Below are 24,828 nucleotides of genomic sequence, written 5' to 3'. Positions count from 1 at the left end.
TTTGGAGCAAAACTGAGCACAGCAGTTTTAAAAAGAAGAGACACCCAAAGATCGGTCCAATCCAGGCCCCCTCAGCTTACCATTGGCCAGTGTGCTCTTACATCTGTGTGTCCCCCCCCACCCCCCCATATCACTCCCAAGAAAGGCAGAAACGCACAGTTAAAAGGGTAACTCAAATAAAAGGGTTTTAAAAAACTTTCTGTAAAGTAAGATTTAATCTGTACTGACTGTCTTCTTTTTTCCTTTCTTTGTGATGTTTCAGGTCTTTGACTGAAGGCTGTATCCTGTCAGAACAGGTGTTCCGTTAGCAACGGAGTACAGAGAAAACATCACAGTAATACCATCATTATGTCTTTGATGATGTTTGTATCCAGAACTCATAAATAGGGAGCGTCATTATCACACGATAAATGCTCCGTCTCAGTGGAACGTGATTGATGACACTGTAACTAACACGAACCAGGCCAGTCAACTGCCTAACAATTCATATTGGCCTTAACCAAAAATACACACTTGGCTTGACAAAAAAGAGACCAAAAAGGTATGTTTTTCCTTTTTTCTTTTAAATTGTCTGGACAGATATAACCACGCACAGAGCTTTTGAGCGTTCCTTTAAACCGGCATGTTCCCTCCCCGTCAGAGACCGTGACCTAGAGCAGAGCTTCACATTGTTTGTATACTTGCAGACAGCATGACCATGCCAGATGGTAACTTTAACAACCACTGATTGCACAATGCTATGATGCCAAATGAGGGAAGTGGCGTCATATGGCATGCCATTTAACCAAAACTCACAGTCTTTTTTTTTTTTCAATAATCCTATCAGACCATGTCATCCGGTTGGTCCGAAGGCCGATACAGCGGACAAAAAGACATATGTAAACACAACGAAAAGCATGCTTTTGAGATGACTAGTGCAAATACATCACTAGCAATTGTAATGTTTAGAAATAATAATCCATACAAATGTGTATACAAACCCTGATCTAGTCTATCGCCTCACTTTATTATTTGCCTGTTTGTCACATCGCTTCCATATCAATACAATCCAAAGAGGCTCTGAACTACTGAACTGAATTGGAATGTGTGTATTTTCAATGTAGCATTAGTAACAATTAGAATTTCTTAAGTCTCTCCCACCTCCTGAAGACAGAATTTGAAAATGTCTATATTATTCATTAAGCGTTAGTGACAGACGTTCGGATTTCGGCACATAAAAAAATGCCTTTCTGAAACCACAGAGAAAATAAATATAATGAATAACCATTAAATGTTTATCTGTACCACTGGGCACTTCCTGTCTGGATAGGTTACCACTGTTGTGTGTTTGAGGATTATCATTCCATCGCATAAACAGTCCTGTACCACATATCCATTTACAGGTCTATTATTAACATGTTTAGAAACAGGAAAGAATGATGAGACTTCCTCATTAACTAATTACCCAAAATGCACCTCTCTTGTTTACCACATGCTTGGTTGTTGTAAACCAATAAACCAGATACACCTGTTTATTTTCTTCAGGTTTCTTTACCATATATAGCTCTCAATAGAAGAAAAATGACACACTGTCCTAAGATTAGCAATTTCTGTATTGCTTACCACTTTATCACAACTGGGCATTGTAAAATATCAGTTAAAATGGCATTCTTGTCGACCTCCTAATAATTCCTGCATGAGAACAGCAAAACTTCAAGTGAAAATTAACTGAAAGATATTTTTAAGCATGAACAATTTTACACAAAATAATGTATAGGTGTGATTAAATATATATGTGCATTTGTTTATGATTTAGAGACTTGACACATGGATAACATTAAATACTTCCAAAATGAATTGGTTCAATGTTACAGAGGTTTTTATCTTGCAAAACAAAGGGGGATTTGTTAAATGCCATGGTTGCTTTATTTTTCAAAAGTAGAACATGAACAAAATTTTAACTGTGTCCTGAAGTTGCTGGATTTATTGATCGCCTTGCCACTCTTTGGAATTCACCCTGAGAGTTTAATCTGCAATACATGTCAATGAAGGGCAATTCGAGGAAGTTGGGTTGGTGCATAGGGCTGGTTTCGGATTCACTGAATATTTTGGAGGACACTAGCTCTTAAAACAGGCTTTCAATGAGCTTGTGTGAATTTTCACTCCAGTTCATAAGTGCCAATAGGTGGCCCAACTGAAACATACAGCTTAGCTACACTCATTTAATTATAATATTCATGTCATTTATATGCATTTAGGTGCCAGACCACAGCCAAGTGAAACAGGCCTGAGTAAACTGGTTTATTTTTTACTAAATTCAAAATCCTTGATACAAATGTGTTCCTTGTGAAGTGAAGTACCAATGTGCCAAATATCATGATGTAAATTAGAGCCACCGCCTGTACAAATTTGGAAAATGCCAGATCTCTAAGGGAAACAAAATGTACTGTACTCACAGGCTTAGACCCATCGATAGTCCCCTCCAAAACTGTATCTTCAGGGTAAACATGGCTTCCAAAACTAATGTGGAAAGGATATGGAACGGAGGATAATGCAGACAAATGTTTTGATTCCATTCTGGGAACTAGCTTTACAGTGGACCATTATTGAGGAAATCAATCAGCATGTAATATAATCTGTTTGATCTGTGCTAACAGGTTGATGCTTTACATAGATTTATGCAGTCTACAAAGTTATGTCTGAATTTATGAAGCCTCCTGGCAGTTTCCTTTACCAACACAGTGTGGATTTTAACACCTGTGGAAGTTGAAAAGCTTACCTTTAAACTTGTCAGCGGTGTTTCTACCAATTTTCCCATAGCACTCAAAACAATTGTTAAATGGCATTTTATTGGACAGAGTTAACTTTACACTGCAGTATACAATCAATAAGTATTACAAGGACCAACAGTTGAAAATAATGAATTATTCAATAAGAACAATGTGATAAAGATCCTAAACAAATTGTAGTTTCTGGTGACGGAGGAAGGACATCTCTGTACTTGGCAAACAAGAAATCAAAAAAGGTGAAAGCTGGAACACATGGAAACTCCTCAAACCATTTCCAAAACAGACATCTCAGACCCACAGCACATTCTACATATCATATTTCTATAGTATTAGAGCAGACAGAGTGAATTCTGGCTAAGGCGGAACCTGCTCCAGTATATAGCCATTGGAGAGATACCCTATAAACAATAAAGCACAGTAACAATCTATAAAATACAAAACGTGACTATGTGATCCCTAGATCTAAAATTAGGACGTGGTGGGGGGGAGGGGGAGTATAAAGTAGATGTTACAGTTCTATAAGACAGTCTGTCCCTGGGTATTCTGGCAGGTTCAGATCGTATTTCTTCTGGATGTCATAAGGCAAGAAGCGCCCCGCCAAGTAGTGCTTCCCCGTGAAACTGGTGGCGCATCTCTTTGGTGCCATCAGCGAGATGAGGACCTCTGGATTGATTCCATCGGAGGTCGCCTGGTCCACATCCCAACCTTTCAAAAACAGACCAATTATTATCACCACTTAGTTTTAACCTCCACTAACAGAGAAACTAGTCTGTTGACTTGTACTAGGTAAATGTCATCACGGAGAGATGGAACATGTTATTCTGTTTCCTACTTCTACCTTCACTTTAAGCTTTTTAGATCTTACAGGAGCATTCCAAAGAGAGGGAATGATATATCTATGATATAATGAGCAGATCCAGATGGAAGTTCAACAGTACACTGGGCTACATGGTTTATGGTCTCAGGTCTTCTTGATGAGGTGGACTTTAGGCCTTCATGTTGAGCTCAACCCTGCCTCGGCTTATTTTTCTGTCCATCTGTGCACCACCGGTGCATGTTGGATGTGCAAAATGCCGACGGTGTTACCTGAGGGCATGTCCACGCTGGCAATGGGAATCTTCACCTGCTTCAGGGTGACCAGGATGCCGGCGTAAGGCTCCTTGACGTCTGTGTGGTCAGTCTCTGGTCCGAGGATGGCGTCGATCACCAAGTTGTAGGCGTCGTTAATCAACTGCACCTGCACACACGACCACAGCAAAACCACGCTTCAAACGGTGAACGACACGACGGCTGCAGCTTAACACTGCGACGAGCAACCCGTTAAAGAGCCTCATGCCGACAGCTGCCAAACACAGCCGGGAGGTGCCCGCGCGTGAATCAGTTCCGCCTGCCGATCGTCCAGTTTATTTTTGGGGTGTCTTTTTCGGGGCGAGGGGGGGGGGGGGCTATACATGCACATTCCTGTTTGATGTTGCTAACCTCTGTCGGGAGATAGGACAGGAACGGGATGTCCATCTTCTCGCACTGAACCGTGAAGTCCTGGTGAATGGTGTGAGGGGTACGTTTGGGATAGTAAATTGTGGGCTCGTACTCCTGTTGGATGAAAGGGGAGAAAAAACAAGAGAGATGAGAGCGCTGCTGCCTTTTCGTATTCAGAATACACAGAGCTGGGTTGAGAAGTGTTGGACCTCGCACCAGTGTCCAGGTACTCTGCCTGTGAATGCATTCCTGTAAAAGACTTGAGCCGTCAGCCAGCGCAAGGACACGTTCTTTGAAAGAAGGCAGTTGTGTAGTAATTAACCTTGGTTTACAAGGCCAGAAACAGACACTCCCGCTTGAGCGCCTCTTCCACATCTGTCCTCTGACCTACTCTCGTCACTTATCAGTGTTGGGCTTATTCAAAATAGAGGATTATTACTTCTCACAAATGTGCTTGTTTAGTTGCCTAAGACTAGATCGAAGCTGAATCTGTCTTGCATTCTAATTACAAAGGACTAATGACTAATCAGAGTTTTACTAGAATCAAAGTGCCTACAATAGAAATGCGATTTGGACATTCACCAGTAAAACAGAAGAAAGCCTTTACAGTGATGGTGGCCTATTTTAAATTCCTAACTTGGTGTTGGAGGTTGCTAATAATAGAAAATGTTCCCAAGACGGTAAGCTATGTGTGGGCAACAGACATTACAGACACTGCAATAATTACAGGCCTATTCAATAACATATGTTGGTGTCCTACCTTGAGAAACAATGAGGTCATTATAAACATTTTGTATTGTACTTCCCCACCGGCTCCATGACTAATAAAAGACAGGCTCAGGGAGAGAACCTTTTTCAGTGTCGACAACAAGCACAAGTTCTAGTTTTCTGGTGGAGTGTGCTATGAGGCCAAAATGTGTCCGCATTTACCGAACTGGTTGAAAATTGCAGAAGGGGAAAAAAAGGCATTCTCATTTTCACAGCCACGTGGGGGATTCAGTTGTCTTCTCATTGAATGCCTTCTACCTCAGATGAGGCGGGAGTGGAGAGGCCAGAAAGCTTGTTAATGGACCATTAATGGTCCGCTGTAATGAATAGGGCCTCGGAGTGCTGCCGCTGTGTTTTCGGTGGCTGGCTGGTTGGAGGGTTCCTGGCCACACGGTGTAAGGAGGCCGTGTGTGAACCACACAGGAGGAAGCTCAGTTCTCTCTGTGTCTCATCTGGTCGTCACCAAGAGGAAGTGATCTGTCATTCCAGACAACAGTCCACATTTTCCAACTTGCTCCCGAGAGACCAACCAATCGGGTCTTTACAAGTAGTCATGTGATAAAATACTTAATACTATCAGATGTCTGTCATGAAGGTCAATGTGTTTTTGTTTAAGAGAATCTAGGGGGAAAAAATGTATAAACTGTGTTCCACAAGAAATGCGGAACATCATGTTCGTCCTCCCATGCATGAAGAGTAAACTGGATGATTATTTAGAGCCAGAATACGCAATAAACTGGATATTAATATATAATGAATCATAATCAGACAACGATTAGCATTGACTTAGGAACTAGTCTTTCCTTTTCCATATGAAATTAGTTTGCCAATTATTTAGCAGAACCTTTTGATACATGCCTAACAGAGGCACATGCTAGCTGGGTGCAAACGGATGGCCAACTAAGGACTGCAGGGCAAATCATCAGACTGGCTTAGTTAATGATCTGGGTTGAAATAGCCATCTTTACTCGGTTTACTCTAGATCAGAGCCAATGAGCGAGGTATCTGCCACTTTAAGACCTGGAGGAGTGAATCCTGCAGACAGTGGCACGGTTTCAACGACAGGGGACAGTCAGGCTTCACCACCTGCTTCAAAACCTCACTCATCCCACAATGGCTGAGCTAAACGTCCAACACCCCCACTTCCGTTATCATGGTGGTTATCCATAATAACTATCACCCAGACCCACTACAATCTGACTAATGCCCCAACAGAGCCACGGATGACATCATTGCCATTGCACACCACTGTATCCCACCCGGACCAGAGGAATTCCTATCCAGGAGGCATTTTATCGATGGCGGCTAGCCCTTCAACACCATAGTGCCCTAAAAGCTTGTTGGAAAGCTGGGAGGCTCGGAGCTGGACCTAGACCGATTAAACTTGTTCCTTAACGTAACTACGGGCCATCTTAAGGTGGAGCGGCTAGGGAATTTCACCTCCACAGCAACCCAGTAAACACTGACCCTCAACAAGCGTGCATAGTCAGCCCCCTCTCCTGTACGCAGCCCCGCCCCTCTCCTGTACGCAGCCCCGCCCCTCTCCTGTACGCAGCCCCGCCCCTCTCCTGTACGCAGCCCCGCCCCTCTCCTGTACGCAGCCCCGCCCCTCTCCTGTACGCAGCCCCGCCCCTCTCCTGTACAATCTTCTCACCCACAACTGTAGGGCCACATAATCAAATGCCCAGACGACACAACAGTAGCAGGCCATGCATGCAATCATATGGCCCTTCAGATGGTGGTAATGCTGGTCAAACACACCAGAGGCACGCTGCCCCAGGACATTCTACACAAAAACAAAATCTCATCATGGACCTCTGCCACCCGAGCCATATGCTGTTTATGCTATTAACATCTGGCAGGAAGACACGGTACAAGAGCAATGCTACGAAGACAAAACAACTTCCCTGCACCATGATTTGGACCCTTATACACTGGCTCACCACGAACACATTCAACCACACACAATCAACACGAACACATTCAACCACACCCACTCACCACAAAACGCTTTCAACCACACACACTCACCACAAACACATTCAACCACACACAATCGACGCACATTCACCACGAACGCATTCAACCACACACAATCATCACACATTCACCACGAACGCATTCAACTACACACAATGAACGCACATTCACCACAAACTCATTCAACCACACACACTCACCACAAACACATTCAACCACCCACAATCGACACACACCACAAACACAATCAACCACATACATTCACCACAAACACATTAAACGACACACTCACCACAAGCACATTCAACCACACACACACACACACACACACACACACTCACCACAAACATTCAACCACACACACTCACCACAAACATTCAACCACACACACTCACCACAAACATTCAACCACACACACTCACCACAAACCCATTCAACCACACACACTCACCACAAACACATTCAACCACACACACTCACCACAAACACATTCAACCACACACACTCACCACAGACATTCAACCACTCACACTCACCACAGACATTCAACCACTCACACTCACCACAAACATTCAACCACTCACACTCACCACAAACATTCAACCACTCATACTCACCACAAACACATTCAACCACACACAATCGACACACAATCCATGTACACTGTGAACATTATCTTACGTCTTGTTTACTTGATATTATGTTTTTCTTTAATCGCCGAGACACAAACTTTTTTGCTAAACCTGCTATGTGACAAACAAAACATCACTTTTTTTTTTGTTATTTTGGATCAAAGTTATGTGGAAGTGCATTATGCAATCTGGGTGTTAAATATATCTGTGTGTTGACCCTGGGCTCAGTGGCTGCCATGGGAGCTTTGTAGAGTCAATCATCTTCCAACTATGACAGAGTCTGTCATCATAGTTTGACTGGAGGGCCACTGCTTGGTGCGCTGGTCTATGTTACTGCCTCGCAGATCAGCTGGGGTACAGCTGTGCCACAGCCGCCAGGAGGTTCAAATCCTAGTGTGGAGTTGTTGCGATGCAGCGAGACCATAATCGCTAATTGGAAATCACAAAATTGCAAGGGGAGAAAATGGGCTAAAAATTTCAAACATGGTTTCAATCAATGGTTATCTAACTTCGAATAAAGCTATTCGTGGTGTTTCATTCCTACCTAAATGTATCGTGTCTTATTCTGATTATATATGGTTTTAGTTAGAGAGTAAATGCCTTCAGCGCTACAGAACAGCATATTATCCACAGTCATGCAAATTAATGACTAGTCATTACATCATTTACCACTGCTGAAGCTTATCCAGACAGTATTTAACAAGGTGAATAACGAGGTGATGTCATTGACATTTTCAGTCCTGTAATGGATCAATTAATAATGACTAATGCAAGAAGTAATACAGATCTCAGTGGGAACCCCTGCTACTATACTGCAAAAAACTCACTGAACCACTTCCTCAAATTCTCTCTACTGTCTGATATTGTCCACATGGCTGTGTGTGTGTCTGTCTGTCTATGTGTACGTGTGTCTGTCTATGTGTGTGTGTGTGTGTGTGTGTGTCTGTCTGTCTGTCTGACTATGTGTTTTTATGTATGTGCGTGTGCATGTGTGTGTGTGAACATCAATGTGTGTGCGCGCTGGCTGAAGGCAGCATGGTGCCTGGAGTCCACAGTGGTGTACTTACAAATATGCGCAGGTGGCGGGCACACACCAGGCCGATAGAGCCGTTCTGGTCTGGACCACAGACAACCAGCACCGTCGGCTGCTTCTTACCCAAGGACGTCAGGGGGAAGGCCTGTGGGGAGGGGGGAGGGAGACCGGGAGTGAGACTGACAGCACCAATCACCAGTTAGCCCTGCAGACTCACTGTCCAGGAGACGGGTCATCCTACCCGCCAATCTGACCCTCCGTCACGGTCAGACACACTCCGATTCGCATGCCAGGCACGCCGAGCCACGACCAGGGGAAATGGCACCCAGGTCAGAAATCCCCTGACAAATAGCCCTGACAGGGATGGAAAAATACCAGAGCCAGAGGATTGTCCCTTTAAATAACGTCATTCCAGAGCTATGTCTCCCCAACAGGCCGACGACATCTCCACTTCCCCGTTTTAGTGGTGTACGACGCGTTACCCTATAAATCCCCTCGCAACTAATGAAACGACGCAGCAGGTATTAATGAAATACACCGTGTTCCAAGCTACTAGCCAAATCACAGCCGAGGGCGTCCCACCCTAGGGAAAGGCGAGCCTGTGAGGTGGAAGGATAACAACAACAGCAGCAGCAGAAGCTACATTCCAACCGTAGCGAAAGACGGGCTGAAACGGCTTCCTGGTGTCGGTGTCATTAGGGGTGTGGAGAGTGGCTCCCGCTGTGCAACCGGCTTGCCGTGCGTTTCCACTTGCTGTGTTGACGTGATGACAGTCTCCCTGACCCGTTTCCCCGAGGAAACGTCTAACGGTAATCAGTGCCATAGCCAAATTACAGCCACCGCTCGTCTTTGATTGGATGTAGTCGTCAATAATGAGTGCCTTTTCACAGCCTTATCTTAACTGGCATGTATCTTCTCACATTGCTTTGGAGAAGGTTTCTGCAATTAAACGGCGAGCACATTTCAATGGATGTGGACTATTTGCATCCAGTGGGAGACGAGCTGGTTATCCGTGAATACGGTACGCTGGGGCCAGTGTCTCCAGGGGTATCTAACTGGATTTTGCTTATTGGATAGGATTTAATGCATGGAAATAGAATGAATAGAAGTGATGAATCACTGATTTTGAATGGAGTCTCCTGTTCTATCCTTTCTATTTCCATAGCTTTATTCCAGTAGCAGCTTCAAGCTGGAGAAAGACAACACAGAAGCACTGCCAAGAATAAGACTAGCACCCCTGTTAGCACTGCAATGGAAAGAATGGGAATGTTCGCTCTCTATATATAAATATATATTTATTTATTATCAATGTACACAAATATACATACACACATATACATAAAAAATTAAGAAACCACTGCACCTTTTTCTTTCCTTTGCAAAACAGTTGGAAAGGAAGGTTTTGAGTGAGGAACAGAAGTGTTAAAATTAAGAGACCACTGTGAATTGAACGTTTTTTTTGTAAAGTGGTCTCTCAATTTTGTGTGTGTGTGTGAATATGCCCTTAAAGTGTAAACTTTAATTTGAGGGTATTTAAATCCAGATTGTAGGAAGTGTTTAGGAATTAAAGCTCTTTAATATGTAGCCTCTCTATTTCAAGGGATCAAAAGTAATTGGACAATTGACTCAAAATCTGTTTCATGGAAAGGTGTGGGCTATTCTTCCATTATTTCTTCATCGGTTAAGCAGGTAAAAGTTCCAGGAGTGGCATTCGCATTTGGAAGCTGTTGCTGTGAACCCACAACATCTGGTCAAAGGAGATTTCAATGTAAGTGAAACAGGCCGTCCTTAGGATGCAAAAATAATAATCCATCAGAGAGATCAGGAACGTTAGGAGTGGTCAAATCAACAGTTTGGTACATTCTTAAAAAAAAAACACACACTGGTGAGCTCTGCAACACAAAAAGGCCTGGACATCCATAGAAGACAACAGTGATGGATGATCATATGATCCTTTCCATTGTAAAGAAAAAACATTTCATAAACATCCAGCCAAGTGAAGAACACTCTCCAGGAGTTAGGCATATCATTATCCAAGTATACCATAAAGAGAAGATTTCTCCACAGCAAATACAGAGGGTTCACCACAAGGTGCAAACCATTCATAAGCCTCAAGAAAAGAAAAGACAGATTTAGACAGATTTAAAAAAATGCTATTCCAGCCAAGTTCTGGAACAGCATTCTTTGGACAGATGAAACTAAGATCAATCAGTACCAGAATGATGAGAAAAAAACATTATGGAGAAGGCTTGGAACGACTCCTGACCCGAAGCATACCACATCATATGTAAAACATGGTGGAGGCAGTGTGATGGCATGGCCAGTGTTTATTGACGTGACAGAAGACAGAAGCAGCTGGATGTATTCTGTAGTATATAGGGATATACTGTCTGCTCAGATTCAGCCAAATTCAGCGAAGTTGATTGGACGGCACGTCACTTTACAGATGAAAAACGACCCAAAACATACCACAGAAGCAACCCAGGTTTTTTTTAAGGCAAAGAAGTGTAAAATTCTGAAATGGCCAATTCAATCAACTAATCTCAACCCGATCAAGCATGCATTTCACTTGCTGAAGACAAAACCTAAGGCAGAAACAAACAAAACAAACAAACAAACAACTGAAGACAGCTGCAGTGAAGGCCAGGCAAAGCATCACAAAGGAGGAAACCCAGCATTTGGTAATGTTCATGCGTTCTAGACTTCAAGGATTCTCGACAAAGTATTAAAAATGAACATTTTATTTATGATTGTGTTAATATGTCCAATTACATTTGAGCTCCTGAAATAAGGGGACCCTGAAATCGCAATTCCTAAACATTTCATGCAATATTTTTGTTCAACCCCTTGAATTAAAGCTGAAAGTGTCCACTTCAATTGCATCTCAGTTGTTTCATTTCAAATCCATTGTGGTGGTGTACAAAATTATGAAAATTGAGTCAAAATATTTCCGGACCCAACTGTGAGACCACTGCACCTTTTTCTTTCCTATCCAAAAAAGTTCAAAAGGAAAGTTTTGAGTGAGGAACAGAAGCGTTCAATTTGCAGTGGTCTCTTCATTTTAACCCTTCTGTTCCTCACTCAAAACCTTCCTTTTAGACTTTTTTGGAAAGGAAAGAAAAAGGTGCAGTGGCCTCTTGATTATTTCCGGAGCTATAGCTGTGTGTGTGTGTGTATATATATATATATATATATATATATATATATATATATATATATATATATATATATATATATATATATATAAACAATTTAAGGTTTTGAGGTCTTGACTTCCGATTGGTTTTTACCTACATTGGGGAGAACAAGTATTTGATAGACTGCCGATTTTACAGGTTTTCCTACTTACAAAGCATGTAGAGGTCTGTCATTTTTATCATTGGTACACTTCAACTATGAGAGACAGAATCAAAAAAAAATCCAGAAACTCACATTGTATGATTTTTAAATAATTAATTTGCATTTTATTGCATGACATAAGTATTTGATCACCTACCAACCAGTAAGAATTCCGGCTCTCACAGACCTGTTAGTTTTTCTTTAAGAAGCCCTCCTGTTCTCCACTCATTACCTGTATTAACTGCACCTGTTTGAACTCGTTACCTGTATAAAAGACATCTGTCCACACACTCAATCAAACAGACTCCAACCTCTCCACAATGGCCAAGACCAGAGAGCTGTGTAAGGACATCAGGGATACAATTGTAGACTTGCACAAGGCTGGGATGGGCTACAGGACAATAGGCAAGCAGCTTGGTGAGAAGGCAACAACTGTTGGCGCAATTATTCGAAAATGGAAGAAGTTCAAGATGATGGTCAATCTCCCTCGGTCTGGGGCTCCATGCATGATCTCACCTCGTGGGGCATCAATGATCATGAGGAAGGTGAGGGATCAGCCCAGAACTACATGGCAGGACCTGGTCAATGACCTGAAGAGAGCTGGGACCACAGTCTCAAAGAAAACCATTAGTAACACACTACGCCGTCATAGATTAAAATCCTGCAGCGCACGCAAGGTCCCCCTGCTCAAGCCAGCGCATGTCCAGGCCCGTCTGAAGTTTGCCAATGACCTTCTGGATGATCCAGAAGATAAATGGGAGAAGTACATGTGGTCTGATGAGACACAAATAGAGCTTTTTGGTCTAAACTCTACTCACTGTGTTTGGAGGAAGAAGGAGGATACAACCACAAGAACACCATCCCAACCGTGAAGCATGGAGGTGGAAACATCATTCTTTGGGGATGCTTTTCTGCAAAGGGGACAGGACGACTGCACCGTATTGAGGGGAGGATGGATGGGGCCATGTATCGTGAGATCTTGGCCAACAACCTCCTTCCCTTAGTAAGAGCATTGAAGATGGGTCATGGCTGGGTCTTCCAGCATGACAACGACCCGAAACACACAGCCAGGGCAACTAAGGAGTGGCTCCGTAAGAAGCATCTCAAGGTCCTGGAGTGGCCTAGCCAGTCTCCAGACCTAAACCCAATAGAACATCTTTGGAGGGAGCTGAAAGTCTGTATTGCCCCAAATATTTCTGCACTAGACATTGCAGTTAAAACACACTTACTATGAATGAATATGACCACTCTTTCCCTCATCTATAGAATACCTGTAAGGTCCATCAATCAAGTACAGGACTGAATTTCGAGAATTAAACTACAAAGACCATGAGACATGTTTTAAACCTCATTAAGAAGGCCAGGGATTGGTGCATGGGCAACAATAACACATTTGACGTTGAGGATCTACTTGGGCATGGTCAAGTTAATAATTATACTTCTGGTCTGTTAAACCAACTAACCCACAAACACAAGATAGTTGTCCATCTTAAATTAGCAGTTTTAAAGTATGTCCTGACATCACGCCGTCTAGTGTCGTCTTGGCTTTACTTTTGAATATAGCTAATACAATAAATTGCTCAACATGTTAAAACTACAATTCCACATGAGTAAATGTAATGGAAACTGGAATCACTACAGTGAGACTTTTCCTTGAAAAACAGCGATGCTGTGCGTGTGGCCTTGCTTCAGGCCCGGCCAAGCCAGGGCCTCTGTCTGACTGGGGTGTGTGCGCTCAACGCTCTGGCTGCCGGTGATACTGATGGTGCAGTTTTTTCTCACTCTCTAAGTTTTACATTCACCTTTTAGTCCTTTCGCAGACCCTCCTGAGCAACCTGGCACATAGCTCAGTCAGTCAGGCACTCGGTTGTGCACTCAGGAAAAGTGTCTCATTTGTCTGGAAGCTCAGGGAACATTCGTCACACCACACCAATAGCCCGTAGAGGAAACAACCGCAGGGTCAAAGGAATGGACAGTCTGGTCAGAGGAACTGCGTGTGTTCCTGACAGCTCCACACAGACACACTGCAGACATTGCTGCTGCTGACCACAGTCTGTCTGGAAGGACGCTCAACACACACCCACATTAGACACAGATGCCAACAAAATGACATTTTCTGAACACACTGCCCAGTCGGAAAAAAACCTAATTATCGGATTTGTCCGGACACCAATGGGTTGGGCAATAGAGAGGACCGAAGTGGGTAAAGCATCATTCTGAGAGTGTGATTGATTAGAGATGATCCAATCTATGAAGACATTCTCTTGTACAATAACTATCATTTTGATATCCCCCAAAATGAAAGCAACAGAAGGAGTCTCAGACTCACTAGTGTCATAAAGGTTTAGCAAAATCACACACATGAACATACCTCACAATGTACTATCCTTGTGGGGACCGCAAACATTATTGCCATTAAAAATCCTGGTTTGCTTAACCCCTAAACTTAACCATAACCCTAAACTGAACAGAATAGTCAAATCTACACACACCCTAATGTGTTACAAGTAGTATCTTGGACTCACCAGTCTCATTAAGACAACAAGGCCAGGGTGTGAGCATAGAACAGAAGCTCTGATAAGCCTTAGGGTTTATGATGCACAGTGACAACACTGCCGAGTACTACAACTGTAAATAAAGACTGTTCCATCAAAGACTGTGAATGGGAGACAGATGGGGAATAGATGGATCGGTGGATAGATGAGAAGCCCAAACAGCCACATTCTTGAAAACAGACCGTGAGAAGAGTAATGGGTCACATTTTATAACAATTACCATCAAATCTAGTCCCAAAGAGGGTGAAGCAGGTTTTTGTTTCAGCCGTGCACTACCTTTTTTGGTGGGCTTGAACAAACCATGTAAACTTGTAGCTCTCCAGGACCAAGGTTGGTGATGGGAGGTTGTCTGTATTAGGGAGGATAAAGAGTAGGGAAACTGGGATTGGCTGTTTAAGTGCTGGTTACGTTTTTTATATTTTTATTAAAGAAATGTGTCTCCCAAAGAGTAGTAGTTGTCAAACCTCTCATTGGGAACCCCAGATGTCTACAAATGTTGATGTAGTCATGAACTAGCAAAACCGATTCACAATTAAAGGTCTTGATGATATTTCAAGCATTAACCTATTTTTGCCCACTCCTGGGAAAATCCTGCAACTAGTGATGTCCCATCCTCCTTTTTCCAGAACATAATTGGAGACCTTCGCCCATTTCTTAATTCCTTTAACAACTCTTCCTTGACCACTGAATGCCTCCCATCAGTCTTCAAGAAGGCCATTCGCCTCCTTCCTCAAGAAACCAACACCCCTCTGATTTCAAAAACTACCGGCTGCTCTCCCTTATGTCTTTGTTTCCCAACACACTTCAGCGAGCAGTCTCTGACCAATTCGCCAGTTATCTGTCTCAGAAGTATCTCCTCATCCTTATAACCTGTCAAGCCTAAAGATGGATCAGTCAACAGAGACTACTCTCCTCACGCAAAGGGTCTTCGGACGGGCCAAACTGACTCCCTCTCCACTGTTCTCATCAGCCGAGATGCAACTGCTGCTTCCAAAACTGTTTGGCGCCACGCATTCCTACAAGCCTACCAAACCCCTCTGCTTGGAATTCGGCCCATCTTCCTCTGTGGAAAGGCCTGTCGGCTCCAAGATCTCTCAATCATGATTGACAAGTCCCGGAGTGCAAAGAACCTTTGCTTGATCTTGAACAACACACTGCTGGTCTTTGCAAACATTAAAGCATTGACTTGCTCTTGCAAGTTCATGCTGTACATTCATAAAGTGGGACCATACCTCAAACATGATGTGGATCCAGATAATAACCACGGTCATCTCAGTTCTGTACTATTGCAACTGACTGTTGGTTGGGCTCCCTGCTTGTGCCATCAAATCCCTGCAACTTATCCAGAATGCTGCAGTCCTTTAGGTCTTTAACCTTTCTAAGCTCTCCCATGTCACCATGTTCCATGACACTCTCCACAGGTTTACAGTTGACATCCACATTCCACTACAAAGCCATGGTGCTGACCAACGGAACGGCATCAGTCTTGCAACTAAGTTTTGTGAACCCTACATTTTTAACATACAGTGGGGAGAACAAGTATTTGATATACAATGGAAATCAGCAGTGTGATTTTTTAAAGTAATTCATTTGCATTTTATTGCATGACATAAGTATTTGATACATCAGAAAAGTAGAACTTAATATTTGGTACAGGAACCTTTGTTTGCAATTACAGGGATCATACGTTTCCTGTAGTTCTTGACCAGGTTTGCACACAGTGCAGCAGGGATTTTGGCCCACACCTCCATACAGACCTTCAGGTTTCGGGGCTGTTGCTGGGCAATACGGACTTTCAGCTCCCTCCAAAGATTTTCTATTGGGTTCAGGTCTGGAGAATGGCTAGGCCACTCCAGGACCTTGAGATGCTTCTTACGGAGCCACTCCTTAGTTGCCCTGGCTGTGTGTTTCGGGTCGTTGTCATGCTGGAAGACCCAGCCATGACCCATCTTCAGTGCTCTTACTGAGGGAAGGTTGTTGGCCAAGATCTCACGATACATGACCCCATCCGTCCTCCCCTCAATACGGTGTAGTCGTCCTGTCCCCTTTGCAGAAAAGCATCCCCAAAGAATGATGTTTCCACCTCCATGCTTCACGGTTGGGATGGTGTTCTTGGGGTTGTACTCATCCTTCTTTTTCCTCCAAACAAGGCAAGTGGAGTTTTGACCAAAAAGCTCTATTTGTGTCTCATCAGACCACATGACCTTCTCCCATTTCTCCTCTGGATCATCCAGAAGATCATTGGCAAACTTCAGACGGGCCTGGACATGCGCTGGCTTGAGCAGGGGGACCTTGCGTGCACTGCAGGATTTTAATCTATGACGGCGTAGTGTGTTACTAATGTTTTTTTTTTGAGACTGTGGTCCCAGCTTTCTTCAGGTCATTGATCAGGTCCTGCCATGTAGTTCTAGGCTGATCCCTCAACTTCCTCATTATCATTGATACCCCACGAGGTGAGATCTTGCATGGAGCCCCAGACCGAGGGAGATTGACCGTCATCTTGAACTTCTTCCATTTTTGAATAATTGCGCCAACAGTTGTTGCCTTCTCACCAAGCTGCTTGTCTATTGTCCTGTAGCCCATCCAAGCCTTGTGCAGGTCAACAATGTTATCCCTGATGTCCTTACACAGCTTTCTGGTCTTGGCCATTGTGGAGAGGTTGGAGTCTGTTTGATTGAGTGTGTGGACAGGTGTCTTTTACACAGGTAACGAGTTCAAACAGGTGCAGTTAATACAGGTAATGAGTGGAGAACAGGAGGGCTTCTTAAAGAAAAACTAACAGGTCTGTGAGAGACGGAATTCTTACTGGTTGGTAACGATCAAATACCTATGTCATGCAATAAAAAGCAAATTAATTATTTAAAAATCATACAATGTGATTTTCTGGATTTTTCCGTCTCTCACAGTTGAAGTGTACCTATGATAAAAATGACAGACCTCTACATGCTTTGTAAGTAAGAAAACCTGTAAAATCGGCAGTCTATCAAATACTTGTTCTCCCCAATGTATGTAAAAACCAATCGGAAGTCAAGACCTCAAAACCTTGAATTGTTTATGGCTGAAAGTAAAACATGACATTTTAATTATTCTTCAAAACAATAGTGGTATGACAGTGGTATCCATAAACATACAATTCAAGGGTACTGTGTAGTAGAGTACAAAGTTTAATTCAGTATAGTACTGTAGAGTCCAGTCCAGTACACCAACAACCCTGGTATGGGACTGGATGTCACGAACTACAGAGTGTATTGGGCACCTAATAACTACATTTTCCAATAAGATATAAAAAGAAACCCATTTCAACCAAAGACACTGGGCTTTCAAATAGTTTATACTATACTGGTTCTGGGGAAATATAATAAAAAGTTTAAAATTGAAACAACCATTCCCACTCTCCCACAATTACCTACCTTGGTGATGGCGATGGCGCACGCATGTCCCCAGATCTCTATAAGCTGCTGCTGGCCAAACCTGTAGTCCCTCAGCAGCTCTGTCTCAATGGCTGCCACCTCCACTTTACTGTCGGGAGAAGCACAACACACAGCAGTGTCATGAGCATCAATCACATTCACTCATAATTCACTCACACAGACGCACATCCCTCAGAACACTGGACCACAAGCGGAAAACATCTGTGGCTGTGGCGTGTTCTAGGTTAAAGGCTTGGTTGGGGATTGTCTGAAGCGTGAAGTCTTTTCTTCCATTGTAAAGACCATACAGTGTTTACATTTGGAAGTAGGTATTTACATGGCTCTTAAAACAGGTATGTCAAGGCTGACAGTTGAAACACACCATGATATCATAATCCTGGCATGTGTGCTCGTTAAACCAGAGAGGAAAAAGGAGCCTTGATGACCCCATAGCATGTGTGTACAAGTGTGTGTATCATGCATGAACCGTTTCTGGGCTGATTGTCATTCTGCTCATGCTGACTGTGACTAATGCTGCTTTTTTTGTAGGGTGGGAGGTTGGCTGCCGGTGGTCTGAGCCTGTCAGGTTTGAATTGGTCTGGGTGTGTAACAGAGGGCCTGAATTCAGAGTCTTGGCTAGGTGACAGGGACACTGCTATGGAGATGTCACCTCTCATACGCCACACAACCGTGAACAGAGAGAAACAGACTGTGGACGACATTGTCAGCAAGTAAGCTTCTGTAAAGACACACAGAAAACACACTATTACGTATTACACTAGGGACACCTGGTGGTCAGCTGGAGTACCACAGCATGGCTATCAGAATAGGAGGTGTAATGATGAGAACATACAGCACATTTACATTTTGGTTAGTTGTAGTATCTGAACACACCTTTTACACTATGCCTCCCAATTTTGTTATGTCCAATGAATAGTTACAGCCTTTCCATAATGTGGGACTCCTGAAAGACTCAGAAGAGGCAGAGACATGGCTGCTCTGAGACACATGCCCTTCTGCCCCTTTCCACACTGCTCCTGAAAGCAGGAAGTTTGACCAAAGGATTTAGAAATCAACTCCTCCCAGTAACAAACACAATTAGCTAGCCGGCACTCCACCAGTCTGAGGGAGTAGTGAGAACACAATACACCCAGCAATGCTCTGCCGGTCCTCCAGCCCAGGGAGGTACAAGGCAGCGGTCATTGCCGGCTGTGTCACATCCTGGTATTGAACCCAGGGCATTAGAATGCATTGATCTCTGCATCAGCAGGGAAGCCCTGAATTACACACACATTTAGTGGGGGGAAAAACTGTATCTGTTACCAAGACAACAGACTCATTCATTTTTCATGATGACTTTAGCCGAGGGCAGCCGAGGAACCGTATGTTACTTTGTAGACCCTGCACCTAAATGTGCTATGTCAGTTGGACCCAAATGGCCCAAAAAACACAAAACAAAGACTTGTTCAGGAGCTAGTCAGACCTCACCCAACATATTCATTTCTCACATGCAGTATCCAGACAATAGAAATGTGAGTGTAATGCTACAGCATCCTTGTTTGGTATGACAGTTGTTCTCTGATGAGGACATTGGTGCCACCCATATGAATGTGATGTTCTAAATGTTCCCTATGCTATTGTTGAGCTTGGTCATTGGAAAACAACTCTGAAAGGAGGTGTTCCCTCATAGCCTGATGTCTTTGGTGTAGCAGGGTCATAACTCGGTATTGTTCGATTCATCAGTGGCAGTCTCTTTTGAAATGCGGTCACACTAGGATAGAAAAGCAATGAAAAGTGTTGTTCTCATTCTCATTGAGTGATGTAACTGGCATCCCTAAAACAGCTTTGCAAGTACCACAGACACTGCCATGTCCAAAAGGCTTCAAGTCTGAAAAAGACCAATACATCCCTCGGTCCCAGACAACTTTACCAAACCACACATAACTTTATAACCTCCTGTTCCTAGCAGTAACTATTAGTATCCTCACATGCAATCTAATCGTTTACCATTAACAGTGTGATATTTATAGTAATCTAACCCAGTTTACCCAATACCCTTACCCTAATCCAGATATGTCCTCTTCCACTCAACCTAATCTGAGTTAATATCCTCCCCCTCTGATTAATCCAAACCCAAAGAGTGCATTAAAAAGAAATGCTGTGGTTGAACCATGCTGCTTCCTCCGACCAAGAACATATTGAGTGGACAGAAAAGAACAGAATACTTCTTAACCATAGTTCACTCTCCTGTTCCCTAGTGAACGGAAGAGAAATGTTAAATGAGAAATTAAAATGCTGAAGCCCTCTGGCTCTAGAAGGCCCCACTTTCTTCATGCTTTGTAATATTACAATAGGGTCTACAGCATGTATGAGTAAAGCCATACACTTGTCAGGGAATCAGTTCATTTTAAAAAGATCTCTTAATGATACTTGCGTTTTGCATTCATTGCGCGATCCCACATTGATATTAAAATGTATGTCACAGTAAGTCTAAAATATGGATTCTATTGGCTTTTATCAACAAAGTGTCAATGTAGAGACTTTTGGTCATGTAGTCAGAGTTTAGACCAGAGTGCATCACAATGTTCGGGTTTGAATAATCACTGTCAACAACTCATGAAAATGGTCCCTGAAACCACACAGTGAGGTCTGCCCTGCTGCTAGTGGCCCTGTTGCCAAGCCTCCAATAATGCTGTGCACAAAAGATTAACATCCAAAAAACACAGTCTGTCAAACCTGACACTGGTGTGTTAGTGAGTATACATTTGTTTATAACTAGAGAAGCTAGCTAGCTAACGTTCTTTGTTTTACTATCCATGTAGGCATGTTTGGTATATTATTTGAAGTTATACCTGTACACACAAACATGCAAGAATAAGCACTGTAGAACAATATAAAAACAAACACAAACAATCTATGCTCCTTGACTTTACCATCCTCCATGAATGTCTACAGTGTAGCTAAATAAGCCGGGGACATTTCATTCATGTAACAATTTCAGGCAGATCAAAAAGGACAAATTAGCTTTAAACATGGTTAAAAATGTCTGTTCAGGCCTTTCTTTCATTCGAGTGCAGTTACCCAACCCTCAGCTTTAACCTTTAACACAATGCCCTGTACGACAAACCACATCCACATCTCTCCCAACCAACGGAACGGATGAGAAAACACACAATTTATGAAGAAATAGCCTTCAGGCCGCCACTGCGTGGCCATCATAAACATATCAACCAGCATTTCCTCCTCTGTCGGCTCGCGGATCTTTGTTTTAAAACATAACACTACAAGCAGGGCTTTGGCCCATCACACCCAGGGTAAGCCTGGTGAAGCCATTCTGGTTCGCTGTAACATGATGATCTTCACAAAGGCTTTGTTTTTCCACAGACGGCTGCTCTACTAATAGTAGTACATTTACAGTACGTTTTGGTGGAACCGTTCCTTGGTCATTGTTCTCTAGGTGAACTTATGCAAAGCTAAATTAGCATAGCAGGCGTAAAAGGTTTTAGGGGTTAAGGAAACTAGGTTAGAATCTTGCATCCCTGAAAATGTTACCGGTTTGTTGATTGTGACTGCAAAGCTAAGCATTCTGACCTTTGGTAGATATTGCCTGGAATGTTGACTGTAAGCAAAGATCAGTGAACCGTCCACAACCCTTATACTAGCCTTTAAAGTGAATGAATATGAACTGCCGCCGTCTGGGAAATACTGCTTCTCCCTAATCCCACAGCATGGAACTCTTGGTAGTGAGGAATATTCACCACTTGGTGGCAGTGAAGAGCATACAGAATGCAATACTATTGACAATGGTTTCTAAGCAAGGGCAAATGACACCCATGTTGAGTCTAATGACTCTACAGGAGACAATATAAGCCATTGTGTCTTTTTGGCTGGACAAAATCCCTGTAGGTCACGTTCCATGAACACAGAGCATGGCGGTACTTCCGTCAAAGCATATACAGTAACAGAAAAAAGGAGAACCGGCTCCAAATCAGATTCGCCCAGGGGAACCATATGACAGTGAAGGTTCTCTGAAGGTTGGAGGAGACAGTATCAGGCTGAGGATTCCCAGTGATGCATCGGAGCCTGTTTGTAGAGGCCACAGGGACCCAGCGGTGTGTCGCTGCTCCACACCACTCCGGCTCAGCTGGGTTCACGTGTCTCTTAATGAGTCTGTTTACCTCCGCCACCGCGGCCTGAGGGGAACGGACACACACACACACACACTTCTCAACACGCACTCACTCAGGACATTTCTCCTCCAAGTCACACTACCAACGACTTGTGAAGCATACAGTAGTGGCTACACGCGTAAAAACAACCAGTAATGAAGCCTGGTCTTATCACGTGACTCAACCTCACACAATCCTCTAATGACCTATGAGCACATGATTACGGGAGAGAGTCAACAGAACTGTGAGACCCAACAGATGAAAAACACCGGCAGTGCCTGCAGTAACTGTTCTACAGCTGAACCAACAGCCACAGGGTTCCTCTCAGGAGACTGATTAGGACGGGGGTGATCGAGTGACAAATCATTTCAGCTTGGTAATTTCACAAGTGTCCCTCCGTCTTAATGATCTATTAATGGCGAGAGAATTACAGTGAATTGTGGGTCGGAGCAGAAAGCATTTTATTTTTTCGAAGAACAAAAGGATTAAGTGCCGAGTCTGTTCTTTCCGCTCCTCCTCCCCTTCTGACATTCAGGATCTACTATTAACTAAACAGCTCCCAAAATAATCCGGATCCCCATGGTTACTGTGTCTTTTTCACTCGCTTCACAGTAATTACCGGAGTCTGCCTCTGCCATTGGTAAAACAACTGTCGCCTGTCGGAGCCTTCTGTCCACCTCTGGCCCGTCTTGTCCCGAGTTGACCCAACACAGCATGGAATGGCCATAATACATCAGGTAGAGGAGAAACAGAAGATGTGCTGGACATGGCATATGGCGCTTTCCGGTATGCCTCAGCCAGTCTCTGTTCTCTCTCTCTCGCTCTCTCCCAATCAGTCACCTTGATTTATCGCTCTTCTTTTTTCTTTTATCTCCAGCTCTCTCTCTGTCCTATATATCCCTCTTTCTCTCAATTATATCTCTCCCTCACACTGATGAGGGCCAGGCCAGTCTCTCTGATGACAGGAGGAACTCCATAAGGAACTGGCAAAGGACAGGAACGAGAGAAGAGAGGGAAATAAATGAGCACAGGGGATATGACTCATATAGACACCGCCAGCTCATTTCATCTTGTCCTCTGGGTTCTATTTTTCACACCCAGAGGATGGGGGGAACATTGTGTTGAAAACCTAATGTATAGCATGCCCTAATGACTAGATGGAGGGCCAAAGACAGTATCTGTAACACTTTACCTAAATTAACATTAGCACATGTAGTTTCATTCTGAGCCAAACATTGTGCCATGGCAGAATGGTTCTGGACAGTGGAGAATTAGCTGGCTGGCTAGAACGGGTACATTTCCAGTAATTTTGATTAATGTGCACTGTCTCTGTGAAACTAAACGTAATAAAGCTAGATAAATACATTTGGTCCATGGTTGCCGGGAAATTGAATAGTAGAGTTAAGCAGCACTTAGAGACTCCAAGAGTAAGAGCTGTCCAGTTGCTTCCTTGGCTGAGCAGCAAAGTAGCTCCTGGGTTCCAGATCAGGGTGTTGTTTTATCAGTACTCCTTCATTAAGCTAATGCAAAGCCCAGCTTCTTCCTGCCGCAACCTCGTCGGATCATGTGATGTTTGACTACTGATTAAACATTAACGCTATGCATGCGCCGTTGTGTGTGTGTGTGTTCGTGTGTGCCCGTTTGTCTATACGCATGTACAGTTGCGTGTGTGTGAGAGCGAGACGGCGACCGCTCACCTAAGGAATCCGAAAATAAACAAAGAACCGAGGTAGATTGTCCTCATCGCTCAAGACGAAATGTGGTTACAGGAAGTGTCCCGTCTGAGAGGACAGGAGCAGGGAGGACGGGGTTAGGAGACAAGAGCAGTGAACGGAGCAGAGAGGGAACCCATTACTGAGCCCATCCATCTCTGTCTCAGTCAACAGCCTGGGGAGAACCAGGTGACGTAGAGGTGCCAGGCCTAGAAGTGAGCAAAGCAGATCAAGAGAAAAGGATTAAGAGTGTGTGGGCATGTGTTTGGGTGCTATCTAGGCCAGAGTAGAAAACAGCCATCAGGTGTGTGTGTGTGTGTGTGTGTGTGTGTGTGTGTGTGTGTGTGTGTGTGTGTGTATTCCTGAAGGACCAAAGAAGATGAGATCTGCGGCACAGGAGGCTTTTTGCCATCAGTGAAGTTGGGGCAGCTGCTGGAGACCCAAGCTCACCCACTCAGTCCCAGTCCCTGCGGGCAATGGTTCTGCTGTCTCTCTCACTTCAGAAATGATTCATTCCTGTAAGTCTGGACTCGTGTATAAACGAGTGCTTGATCTCAGTCTGGCTCCCTAACAAAATAAATAAATCCATGAAGCTGGACGGTTCACTGGGATATCGGGAATATCATGGTTAATAAATCTCAGAGCCATCTATGGACAATGCACGGAATACGAATGCATGAATGACTGCTTGTTTAAGCCTTATTTACCTAGTAAGTTGACCATTTCCCAGCCAGTTACTGAAAATGATATGTTTTCACCAGTTGGAGGTGATTAAGATGCAGGGAGAATCCAGGGTGATCAGGGCCTCAGCACCATGTAGTGATCAGCATGGCCTTGACTGATGTTTCCTCAGGTCAAGTTTATAACACAGAGAGTGCAAGAGGTGTGTATATGTGTGTGTGTATTGCACCTTATTAGGTTTCAGTTCAGCTGCCTCCCTCAGACTGACTTTTATCTGAATGAATGACTTCACAGAAAACCAA

At 43.6% G+C, this 24,828-nt stretch overlaps 1 protein-coding gene and 1 long non-coding RNA gene across 2 annotated transcripts in view; one reads left to right on the top strand and one right to left on the bottom strand.

Annotated features, from left to right (window-relative positions):
- Positions 1–2,809: 2,809 nt before the first annotated feature.
- yjefn3 (YjeF N-terminal domain containing 3) overlaps positions 2,810–24,828 on the bottom strand; it is a 38,894-nt gene continuing 16,875 nt past the window's right edge. Inside the window, exons 2-6 of the mRNA XM_010871597.5 lie at positions 17,965–18,073; positions 8,695–8,805; positions 4,248–4,361; positions 3,855–4,005; positions 2,810–3,473 (exon numbers count right to left, since the gene is read on the bottom strand). Coding sequence (XP_010869899.1) covers positions 3,277–3,473; positions 3,855–4,005; positions 4,248–4,361; positions 8,695–8,805; positions 17,965–18,073 — 682 coding nt within the window. The 3' untranslated portion in view covers positions 2,810–3,276. The remainder of the gene's footprint in view (positions 3,474–3,854; positions 4,006–4,247; positions 4,362–8,694; positions 8,806–17,964; positions 18,074–24,828) is intronic.
- Positions 8,954–24,168, top strand: LOC117594793. The gene is made up of 3 exons (XR_004576040.1): positions 8,954–9,469; positions 18,514–18,695; positions 22,746–24,168. It is a non-coding gene; the product is annotated as an uncharacterized LOC117594793 (long non-coding RNA).

The sequence above is a fragment of the Esox lucius genome, chromosome 8, assembly GCF_011004845.1.
Source record: "Esox lucius isolate fEsoLuc1 chromosome 8, fEsoLuc1.pri, whole genome shotgun sequence".
Taxonomy (NCBI): Eukaryota; Metazoa; Chordata; class Actinopteri; order Esociformes; family Esocidae; genus Esox; species Esox lucius.
Note: the sequence above shows the minus strand (reverse complement) of the source record. Positions and strands in the feature narration are given on the sequence as shown.